The sequence below is a fragment of the Bufo bufo genome, chromosome 5 (assembly GCF_905171765.1).
Source record: "Bufo bufo chromosome 5, aBufBuf1.1, whole genome shotgun sequence".
NCBI lineage: Eukaryota > Metazoa > Chordata > Amphibia > Anura > Bufonidae > Bufo > Bufo bufo.
In genome coordinates this window covers 237,471,777-237,484,466 of record NC_053393.1, presented here as the reverse complement: position 1 = coordinate 237,484,466, position 12,690 = coordinate 237,471,777, and the positions used below count along the sequence as shown (strand labels likewise).

The 12,690-nt window shown below is 40.9% G+C and overlaps 1 protein-coding gene across 2 annotated transcripts in view; it reads left to right on the top strand.

Annotated features, from left to right (window-relative positions):
- Window positions 1-11,897, top strand: part of BMPER (BMP binding endothelial regulator) — a 253,177-nt gene extending 241,280 nt beyond the window's left edge. For both annotated transcript variants that reach the window (XM_040434314.1, XM_040434313.1), the window contains exon 15: window positions 11,014-11,897. In XM_040434314.1, coding sequence (XP_040290248.1) covers window positions 11,014-11,195 — 182 coding nt within the window. In that variant the 3' untranslated portion in view covers window positions 11,196-11,897. The remainder of the gene's footprint in view (window positions 1-11,013) is intronic.
- The last annotated feature ends 793 nt before the right edge of the window (window positions 11,898-12,690 follow it).

Sequence of the window (12,690 nt, the reverse complement as noted above, 5' to 3'; positions counted from 1 at the left end):
ATCTTAGTAGCTACAATATCCTTGCCTGTGAAGCCATTTTTATGCAACGCAATGATGGCTGCATGCGTTTCTTTGCAGGTCACCATGGTTAACAATGGAAGAACAATGATTTCAAGCATCACCCTCCTTTTAACATGTCAAGTCTGCCATTTTAACCCGATCAGCCTGACATAATGATCTCCAGCCTTGTGCTCGTCAACATTCTCACCTGAGTTAACAAGACGATTACTGAAATGATCTCAGCAGGTCCTTTAATGACCGCAATGAAATGCAGTGGAAATTTTTTTTGGGGATTAAAGGGACTCTGTCACCACTTTTTAAGTTTTTATAATAGCAATTTGCATATACTCCAGAATGTTATGAAGAGTGATCATATGAATTGCATAGTCCTTCTTTGCCATGAAAATTAACTTAAAGGGACTCTGTCACCACTTTCTAACCCCCCCTTTTAAAAGTATTGTTATCTCCATGGCGCCCCTGTGATTACAAAGGTGTTGTTAGAAGATAAATTCGCCGTCTCCTTTTGATAAAAAGAGCTTTTATCTAACCTGTCAATCTTCTTGATAAGGTGCCCAGGGCGTTTCTGTTGGTCTCAAGCTGCCGCCCGCCGCCGCCGTTGGTGCCCAGCTCCTCCCCTGATCCTTTCAGCGCCGCCTGAATGTAATGAAATACGCCTCCGGCTCTCGCTCAGTCCCCCCTCCTCCTTTTCAAAGATCCCGCGCGTGCGCACAGGCCTGTGCCTGATGCGCCCGTGCGGACATTTAGAATCAGCCTCATCAGACGAGCACTGCAGCCAGCCACTCAGAGCCTGCCAAGCGCTGTATGGAGCCGCACGTCTGCCCACAGCTGATTTCAAAGACCCACAGAGGACTATATTATATCCCCCTTTTCTCCACTCCATATTTGTGCGCACGCGCGGGATCTTTGAAAAGGAGGAGGGGGCACTGAGCGAGAGCCGGAGGCGTATTTCATTACATTCAGGCGGCGCTGAAAGGATCAGGGGAGGAGCTGGGCACCAACGGCGGCAGCGGCGGGCGGCAGCTTGAGACCAACAGAAACGCCCTGGGCACCTTATCAAGAAGATTGACAGGTTAGATAAAAGCTCTTTTTATCAAAAGGAGACGGCGAATTTATCTTCTAACAACACCTTTGTAATCACAGGGGCGCCATGGAGATAACAATACTTTTAAAAGGGGGGGTTAGAAAGTGGTGACAGAGTCCCTTTAAGTTAATTTTCATGGCAAAGAAGGACTATGCAATTCATATGATCACTCTTCATAACATTCTGGAGTATATGCAAATTGCTATTATAAAAACTTAAACAGCAACTTTTCCAATTTCCAATATTTATGTAATTCTCAAAACTTTTGGCCACGACTGTACAGGGATCAGCACTCCAGCTGTTCTGAAACTACAACTCCCAGAATCCTCCTGTCACTTTTAGAGGAGTTACAAGAATAGCTGTGTAAGTGTGCGTGCTGGGAGTTGTAGTGTCACAGTTGTAGTTGCTGATCCTTGAACTAGTATGTGTTTCCTTTTTCTAACAAAGCTAGAAGCAACCCTGTACATACATGGATCCAGAGATCTCTTCATTCATTGCTCCAATTGTTCTGCTAGCTTTATTTCAAGCTGTCGTGTTAGGGGGAGTGTCCTTTCTCATGGATGTGTCCCTTTTGCTGCAGCCTCCGTGAGCAGGACAGAGAGCAAACAGCAGGTGGCGCTATGCAAATAGATTTCATTGAATAACTCAGTAGCTATAATAATATTTTAATTACATGCAATTACAAAAGTATTCAGATCTAGTTGCTGGTATAAAAACTGTAGAATATTTTTCTGGGACAACCCCTTTAATAAATCTCCCCCAAAGTCTGTCATGGTTATTTTGAGATATCTTTATGAGCCATTTTGTAAAAATGTCAGTGCGGGAACGTATCTTGTTTTGCTCAAAAAATCAAATCACTGTGCATAAAATAATTGGACTATTGTTAAACATTGTAAAGGCATTAATTGGATTTCTGCAGTCTGCCAAGATCTGAGTTATTATTACAGTCCAAATGCGATATGATACCAGCCTGAGAGATTACATTTGGCAGTATGAAAAATTCAGATAATAAATACCACTGCCTCATCTCCTCTTCAATTAAAGTTTATAGCGCTGCCCACACACTGCTAATCTGACATATAGGAGTCTCTCAATATGAAGCTTTTGAAAAACGGTTGTGTATTTGTTATGTAATTGTCTTAAAGAGGACCTGTCACTTCTCCAGACATGTCTTAGTAACTACTTGCATTCTCCATGTAATAACAATTCTGGATCATCTACTCCTATGACTCTATGTTGTGGCATACCTTTATTATTCCTTCTAGAAGTTTATGAATGAATTGCCAATATCCAATCACTCCTGCCAGTGCCAGACTGTGCAATTGGTAACATTGCAAACTGCCAGTGATTCATTCATGACTTCTAGAGGAATAATAAAGGAATGGCACATCGTAGAGTCAGAAGAATGAATGATCCACAATTGTTATTACAGGAGGAATGGAAGTAGTTGCTCAAACAGACATGGTCATGTGTATGGTGGCTGAGTGGTTCCTTGCAGAGACGGGGTTCTAGGTTCAAATCCAACCATGAATAACATGTGCAAGGAGTTTGTATGTATCATTCATGACCAACCTTAGAAGCCATTTAGGGCACCTACCTTACAATACAGTATAATGTTTAGTTTTAGTAAGGACCATATTAGTACATCTGACCCAAAGAAAACTTCTATTCTCAGTGTAATAATTCCTTGTATTATACTTTGCCTGTTTTTCACTTTTGCCTTCTCACAAGAGATCAAAACAGGTCGCGTAACATGTCATTGGGAATTCTGGAATTCACATATTTAGAGGAGTTTTTCTGAGAGTTTACTACTGATGACCTATCCTAGTTCATCGGTAGCTGATCGGTGAGGGTCCAATGACTGGGACCCCCACCAATCAGCTGTTTGAGAAGCTATCGGCGCTTGCAGTTTAGTCTAGGACATGTGACGTTCACATTCATCGGTCACATGACCTAGCGCAACAGCCCCATCGAAGTGAATGGGGCTTAGCTTTAATACCAATAACATGTTGCTATCAAATTAATGGCGCTGTGCTTGGTGAGCAGCAAGAGCGTTGCGGCACTACTGCAAGTATCAGTGCCTTGTCAAACAGCTGATCAGCGGGAGTCCCAGGTCAGACCCCCACCGATCAGATACTGATGACCTGATGACATCAGTAGGAAAGTCTCGGAAAACCCTTTTAAGTCAATACATTTCCATCAGTTCTGTACCTTAACAAGCATGACGATCTGTAGGATAATGGAAAAGTAGTGACTCTCAGCAAGATCTTGCTTGCACACGTCATTTTAGACAGAGGAGCAAAGGAGGAGTAAATGGGATAGTGTAACAAATGCTGAAGAATAGGAACTGGTCATCTTTAGACGACATTGGCTAAATTCACTCACCGTCTGAATTTTTCAGCTCATGTGTCAACTCCTGGGGATTTTGTGTGTGCAAGTGAGATTTTGCTGTTGTACGGTTTTCATCTAATTTGTCCATTAATTGCAGGTTCCCAATGAATCACATGTGGCTTCCCGTAACCTCTCTCAAAACCTTATCCGAATCTGAGACAGATACTTGATTAGATGCAGACGTGTTGAGATACTAATGAGCAATTATAAAGATAATTTTTCTAATCCATCATTACATTTATTGAAGGAGCTCTCCCAAGAGCTCATCACTTTTGTGAATTAAGCTTCAGAACCAGCTGTCATCTCTAGACAAGCTGCTGCTAGCCACACATTAAATGTAGTGTTACATGTGATACATGGTCATACGATGTCCAACAGAGTGTGGGTCACTGTTTGCAGTGTCTTTCTGTAACACCACATACCCTAAAAGAGCATATTGACCGGAACAGGGACAACCCCTTTAACTATAATGGGGATCAGCCGAGATCCAGCCACAATCCAGCAATTATGCAGAGTATTGGCCGGGCGAAAACTGCTGCACTTGATTTGCTGCTTATTTTCTCATTAGTAGTTTAGTTCCTTGGATTTTATAATCATAACTTGCTGTTAGGTAAATCACATACTCTGACTTGATGCTCAGCATATGATCTTGCAGGGTCATTCCTCTGTTATTCCTCCTAGTAATTTATAAATAAATTGACAACTGGGTGTTACCAGTTGGGGGTGTGCCCCTTCATACTCTGACATTGGCCGATCAGTGCTGATAGAACCATACTGTGCAGGGACACACTCCCTTTATAGCACCCAATTGTCAATTTGTTTCTAAATATCAAAGAATAATAACAGAGGTACGGCACAATGCAGAATCAAAAGGTGCTCTAGCATTGTTATTGCATGGCGAATGTTATACCGGTGGCCTGTGCCCGCCACTTCACTCCTCCCAGCAGAGCCAGCCGCCGGAGCACTCACCTGCTCTTCCCTGCAGCTCACTGTGCCAGGCCAGAACTGCTCTGTACACTTCACATAGACTGAGACTTTCTCATCCCCTCACTGCTCATAGGACATGTGCACTTACTTTGCTTCTTAAAGAGCCAGTGTGCACATTAATCTTCCCCAGCTTATGGCTGGCCACCTCAGAGTATTTAAGGCACCTTCCCCTATGGGACAGTGCCTGAGCAATAGGTTCTAGTACTGTTGTTTAATGCGAAGGTGTACCCTTGTCTGTTTTTGCTAGCCTGTGTACCGATCCCTGCCTGTTTTCGAATTTAACTGTACGCTACATGACCTGACCTCTGCCTATTCATCATATTGACTTATTTGCTGCCTGCCATGGCCTTTTGACTGGTTACCAGACTGCTTGTGCGCTGTCTGTTCTGACCTTGGCTTGTTTCCTGGCTAGAATTTTGCCTGATCTTTTGGTGCTCCGCATCAGTGTCTCTTGGCCCCAGTGAGCAGTAAACAGACACTACTTCAACAGCTAGCGGCCTGGTGGTGCCCCTGCAGTAGAGTCCAGATCCCTGTATACAGGTTAAAAGGTACAGATCAAGGGGGGGGGGGGGGGGGGTCGGAAGCGGTCAAGTGGCACAGTAGAACCGCATTTGATTCAGTAACAGGGAATACAAGCATATACCAAAAGATATTGCAAACGTCTTTAAACAACACATGTTATCTTTATAGGTATTTATGTAGAGGATTAGCCCTAGCTAAGTAGGTCATGAAAGCTGTGTTTATTACAAATAAGGAACATTGTGGACACCTGGACAAGTATGACCTTGTCTTGGATCTTGGATATTTTTTATTTTATTCTCCTACACATATATTTGATCGACCCATATTCCCATTATAAGTTTCTGCTTTTCTTGACAGGTCCCCTGAAATGAAAAACCCAAAACAGATACAAAGGGGATTAGAAGAGTTAGGTCAGCTAAGGAGAATATAATGGAATGTAAGTGGGGTAATAACTACATCTGTAGATCGAGTGACTTAAAGAAAGCTGGCTAGGCCACTCGAGAGCTATATTGAGCTTTTTCAGCAATTTTTATGGTTTGTTTTATTTGGCTTTGCAATGGCATTTTTCATTGCTGAAAGGTGTTAATTTTAGTGGAATTGAATAATAGCTCGTGCGTAAGTGTGCCAGTGGGTCCCTTTCGTCTCCTTTTTTAACGGGACTAAAACCATTTTTCACATCTGTCTGATCGCACTTGCACAGCCACTAACATCTGTCTTTTTGAAGCCTTTATTTCCTTTTCACCACATCCGACTTTACTCTGACAGCTGAAACACAGCAGCCTGAAGGATTCTCATTACTGTGAAAAAAAAATCAGCCACATTTGGGTGAGGCATAGCTGTGATAGATTCAAGATTTCCTTTTATTTCTTACATCGTAGTTTGGAAAAAGTTTCAACACATTAGTCCATTGGTAAAACACAGTAGTCCATGAACGAATCCTGGTACCAATTTAAGGGGAGACAAATAAGCATGTTTCCTGCACTTTGGACTATGTCTCCTTCTAGCTCCTTGGAAATTACTATGCAGTTTGATCATTTTATTTCTAGCAGAATCTTGTCTTGTTCATGCCACTCTACGTAGTGTCAGGAACTTATTACTTCCAGCTTCGGTCAAGCTCTTATATGCATGATTGATTGTATTATTCTGTATTAAAATATAATATATTCTTTATATTGTAAATATGATGATGAGAGCAATCCAAATGTATGATTCCTGGGGGGCCCCACTGCTGAGCCCACCACCACATACTAAATGTGATTTTCAAACCCTCTGTTCCTCCTCATCCTACGACTGAAATGAGGAGGAATTGGAGCTTCAAATATTTATATATCACTGAATAGAATAGAGAGATTCAGGGCTGGATAAGGCCTCATTCACATCTCTGTCAATCCTCACAGAGCAGTTTGCCGGATCTCCCAGGATCCAGCATTGCCGGATTCTCTACTTCACCGCTGGATCCCTATTAACTGTAATGAGATCTAACGGTGATCTGGCCACTTTCCGGCATAAATGTCGGCCAGACAAAAAAAACGATGCACGTAACGCTTGTCTGGCTGACAGACAGCATTTGTGCCAGATCAGGCAGCCGGATCTCCTTGACGGAGATGTGAACAAAGTCTTATAGGGAGAACAGAAGGCAAAATTGCTAGGTACCTCCACCACCTAAGTGCCTCTACATCATAGTTTTTTTTTTTACTTTTTCCCAGACAAGACATGAGTTTGAAAAGTTTTTAAGCATACCACCAACAGGAGGGAGGAGACAGTGGACCTATTGTAGTTTTGCCATTGCTCATCCCCATACTGACTAGTTGCAGGCAGAAGATCGTGACCATGCTTAAAAATTTGGATTGCCTGATGAATGAGCTTGCTCGTTCATTGAGTAATCGGCGGCAGCGATACACTGCCAGATCATCGCTAACGAGTGTTACTACGAATGCTCATTAGCGATGATCTGGCAGACAATCGGCCAGTCTAATACAGCCCTTACTCAGGAGGGGAGTCCCACAAATTGTTTTGCCCTGGAGCCTTCACCAACTTTTTTGGGAGGGCTAAAACTGCAGCCATATGTCTGTTAAGTCCATAGCAAAATCTGAAAATGTCTACAGATTGGGGCACAAATATTAATATTGTTTTATTTTGTACCATAATATAGTGCCTGTGCTGTTTTCTAGTTTGTGCAAACTTTGTAATTTGGATTGTTTTTGACAGCAGTGAAGGGAAGTGACATAATGCACCACAAAAATCTTTATTTGTGACACAATGCTGTATAATAGGGATTTATCCTATCAGAGTTGTACACAACTTCTTATACCGCCTGGAGCTTGTATAATTTTTGTCCACAACGAAGACTGTGATAAAAGAAGGTGCTGAATTGGATTAGACAAAAAGTTTGGCGCTAAAATTGTCTCAAGTCAAGATACTTTCCAGACACAGTGACATCGATATATCTGCCCCAGTGTTTTAGTTTGTGGCATTTTAGCAGTATTTTTTAGATTAGTGGCGTTTGTATTTGTTTTTACAATGCTTAAAGTATGTTGTTTTTCTTTAAATGTTTTTTTTGCCATAAGTTTTTGAATGTACTTTCAAAAACAAAACAAAAACTGCCTGTACAAATGTCACAATTCAGATTTACACATTAAAACATATGTAGAAAACTCCATAAAATGTTTGAAGGATTTTTTTACACGTGCATGGAAAGGAGCCTTTAGGACCCATAATCTTTTTTTTTTTTTTACTTTTTCAGCCAAAGGCATTTTTGATGAAGTCAGTTTGTAAATATTGTGTTCAGCTACAGTATCTGTGATCTCTCCTCTAACACCTGTAGCCATATTGATAATTTATTGGGTTACACTTGAATACTGAAAATCATTAGAACAAATGACCCCGCACACTTACAAAATTAAGTCAAAGATACTTTATCACTTTTATAATATGTGCCAGAACAAATGGTGTCACTGTGACTTGAGGGAGCACATTCAATTATGTGACGATGACACAAAGCATTCTCTCATCACAATTTCAATAGGTTTATTTCTCTGCACAATAGAAATTGTTGACCTTGAGAGAGAAAACATGCAGAATTGTATCTACCTCACTGCCGCCTCTGCCCTGCATAAATCACACTTTGAAATGTTTCATTAGCTTTGGACAGTTTGTGTATTAACCTCTGTAGTTCCTGCAACTGTTTGGCGCTCCCCTCTGGAATTCCCTGTGCTCTTTGGCAGGGTGCCTGAAGAACGGTTTATTCTTTATGATGCCCCAGTGGCTGTTAAATGCAAGAATTTTTTTTTTATTCAAGACTTATAGACATAGAAGCACTTGGTCAGATAAAACCTATATCCTAAATATAAAGATATTGCTGCTTTTTCACAATTTGTGTATTTTGTGTTAGCGTCATATGCCTGGAATAAAGTGCAAAAATAATTTGTTTGTGCAGGCCTGCATTTTACCAGGAAGAGCGCCATTCTTGTCTCTATCTATCTACCTATCTATCTATTATCTATCTATCTCATATCTGTCTATCTATTTAATATCTACAGTATCTATCTATCTATCTATCTATCTCTGATATATATCTAACTATCTAATATCTATCTGTCTCTCATATCTATCTATCTATCTATCTATATCTATCTATCTCATGTATCTATCTATCTATCTATCTATCTATCTATCTATCTATCTATCTATCTATCTCTGATATCTATCTAATTATCTAATATCTATCTGTCTCTCATATCTATCTATCTATCTATCTATCTAATATCTATATAATAGATATAGTGGAAGCAGCTGAACGGGGGCCTGAAAAGTTAGAGGCGTTGCCTATTATGGAAAAAATTGCCGTGATGCGCTATGTGTGCCGCACATATTGTCCCTCTTTGTGTTTTTTAAAAGTTGGCCGGTATGCAGATGTCCTGATGATGTCAGTATACACCTCTACCCATTCTACGGCATATGCATCATAGGCATAAAATGTATACTGTGCCACCTGTTGGCATCTATATAAGTGCTCATGCACACGAACGTTATTGTTGTTGTTCCATATCTGAGGTTTGTAGATTGTACAATGTAATGATTTGTCATTTCTAGTCCCGATTTCCACCTGCCAGTCAAGTGGGCAGAAAATGTTTGTTCTGGTTCTTTTTAGTTATGAGCATACGTGCATATTGATAGCGTTCACCTAAAGGTATGCAGTACGGGAAAATGCTGCTTGGAAGACAGGATGCTGAAACATGGCAATAGTATAACTAGTGAATCACCATGAATATATGAATGTACATACAGTAAATGTAGTGTCTTCACAGTTGCTATGAGTATGCCACTTATAATGGCATGAAAAAGCCACAAACCGCAGAGATCAGCAACCTTCAGCACTCCAACTGCTGTGTAACTACAAGTCCCAGCATGCACACTTAGTTGTTTTTGTAACTCCCATAGAAGTGAAAAGAACATTTTGCGGGTTGTAGTTTTAGGGCAGCAGGAGTGACGGAGGTATGGCAGTGCACAATACAATTTTGTTTGGTGCAATTTTTGGTGCTGTGTTTGGTATCGCAGCTCAGCCCTATTCACTTCTATGGGGCTGAGCTGTGCCTAGGCCAAATGACTGATGAACGTGTTGTTACTGGCCTAGAAAAATCTGGAGAAGGCTGTGGCACTCACAGAAGGGCTGGTGCCTTCTCAAACAACTGATCGGCGGGAGTTCCGGGTGTCGGTCCCCAACTGATCAGATAGGTCATCAGTACAGATGAGCGAATTTCCGCTTATGAAATTCGTTCACACTTCGTTTGTTGGTAAAAGGTGAATTGCATTATGGATTGCGTTACCACGGACCATAACGCAATTCTACGACGGAATGCATAACGGAATGCCTTTAGAGGCATTCCGTTATTCATTCCATCATAATAGAAGTCTATGGGGTGCAAAACGGATCCGTCCCGTTTCCGTTATGCAGGGGAGTCCGTCATAGAATTGCGTTATGGTCCGTGGTAACGGAATCCATAACACAATTCACCTTTTACCAACAAACGAAGTGTGAACGAATTTCAAAATATGAAATTCGCTGATCTCTAATCATCAGTATTAAAATGTCAGAAAACCAATTTAAGCTCTCAAAAAAGAACAGGTGAAGGTACCTCCACCTGTAATTCTGCAGCAGCAAAATCAACCCCAAATCATAAATTTTTATACAAAGTATGTGGATGATATTTCTTAAAATATATCCACTTTGCTGGTAAATAAACACTGTGGATCTGCGTGTGGCAAATCTGCAGCGTTTATGTTCCATGTGGACATACCCTAATGTTTCCATGTAGGGTGAGCCCCAAAATCAGTTCCTCTGGAGGGTGCTTGGGTATCCAACCACTGACCCCCCCAACGATTATGAGACCAGGAGTCACCACTTCCTGATTTAATTGGATGTATGGCAGTGAGCAGTGGCGTAGCTTCAATGGATAAAAAACGTGCAACTACTACAGGGAGTGGGGATGGGGCCAAGCTCTTTTCATGTAGCTACCACCAAGAGGAGTTCAATGCAAAGAGGATATTTTTAGCTTCCATTCCATTAAATGGTAACTGTATAAATTCCTATGCACTGAGCTCCCTCTGGTGGATGCTTACTGGAAAACTGGGTGAAGCAGGGGAGTCCATACTAAGTTTTGCTATGAGTCCTTATTAGACCATGGCCAAGAGCTGTACCCAGATGTCTTCGGCAATGTCATAGACTTTGAATGGAACGGCAGTGAGCATGCTCAACCACCACAACCATAGCGGCCATAACCCCAACTGTTTGACACTTACTGCTTGTCTTGTAGACTGCAGATAAGCAGTCATTCTGAGACAACCCATTTAACAAAGGGATCTTCCCAAACTTACCAAAGATTAATCAGAAGATTTTGTTAGTGTGATTTCCCCGTAAAATAAACCTTATCTGAGAGTTACAACATTTTCAATCTGTAACGTATTAATCCATATTGTACGCTTGCTAACTGTAGTATCTTTCTTTCTTTCAGCAACCCAGTGTAAACATGGAGCAGTATATGATACTTGTGGTCCTGGATGCCTAAAGACATGTGAAAACTGGAATGAAATCGGTCCGTGTACAAGATCGTGTGTGGCTGGTTGTCACTGCCCAGCTAATTTAGTACTTCACAGAGGGAAATGCATCAAGCCAGCGCTCTGTCCTCAGCGGTGACACAGATCTTTCATCAAGAACTTTTTAATGCTGATGGTTTTCTGTAAAACTCTCAGCCAATGAAGGACTCCAGTGTTTGAACACAGAACTTGTAAAATGATGACATACTGAAACATTCACACACATGGACTCAAGTGACTAATATAAATATGATATATATATATATATATATAAATATAAATACAAAATTATACATCATTTATATAAGCAAAGAAAACCAATTTATTATATGTATATTTTTTGCTATAATGTTTATGTATTATTTTTTAGGACTTTATCCTTTAAACTATTTGAACAATTGTATAAATAAAAGAGATGTTTCTAATCGGATATTGTGGCATGAGAAAATGTACTGCAAGATGCTACAAGACATTTTGTGGCAGAACAAATTGCCAAATTGGATTTAGTTCAACAGTAAAGGGACGAAATGTCAGTTTTAGTTATTATAATTACCTTAAGGCTAGAATCATGTAATCCCCGATGCTTCCTTTCTCTTATTTTTCAGTGGCTTGGTTTTGGAGATTTTAATCTCATATTTTCTCTATGCTCATTTTCAGTTTCAAGTCAAGGGTAGAGCGGCATGCTTCCTTGAAGTCACTGTTGCCCCTCCCTAATCCTGCTTCCTGCACCATGATTGCTGCTCCCCCCCATGCCCACATCGTCCTGCTATGTTGAGACATCGTTCTCGTGCAGGAGCACTCGGAATCCTCTAGTGCACCTGCACTTAGGAGCTTTGTGTCCTCCAGCTGAGATCGCTGGAATGTACATGCGCACGACAAATGAGAATGTGCGCATTTCTCCTAGTTGCACGCATCCCCACATTCTCTTTTGTCATGCACATGTCCATTGACATGATGTCAGGTGGAGGACACAAAGCTCCCAAGCGGAGGAGCACTAGACGTATCCGAGTACGCTTCCGCGAGAACGGAATGAGATGTCTTAACGCAGCAGGATGAGGTGAGCATGGGGGATAGCAGCAAACATGGTGCAAGAGGCAGGGTTAGGGCACGGTAACAGTGACTTCAAGGAAGCAAGCCGCTGCCCCCTTGACTTGAAACAGAAAATTAGCATATGGCAAAAACACAGTATAAAGATTAAAATCTCCAAAACCAAGCCGCTGGAAAATAGAAGAAAGGATGCATCGGGGGACTACATGATTCTAGCCTTAAAGTAATTATATTAACAAAAAATTACATATTGCCATGAAAAGTCCCTTTAAGATTGAATTTACAGTTAGAACTGGAAATATATATATATATATATATATATATATGGAAAAATATACAACTGACTGGTGTGGTGACAGGTTATAATGAGCCTGAGAAATCCATGAAACTTTGTTTTTATAATTCATTTTATGTATAACAGTATATATGTTATTTTAAGGAGATAAATTATTTGGCACCCAACACAATGGAGCACATTTACTAATCCTGTCTAATATTTAGACAGCACTAAGTAAAGACCAAGCAGTCTAAAGACGCACCATGTTTAT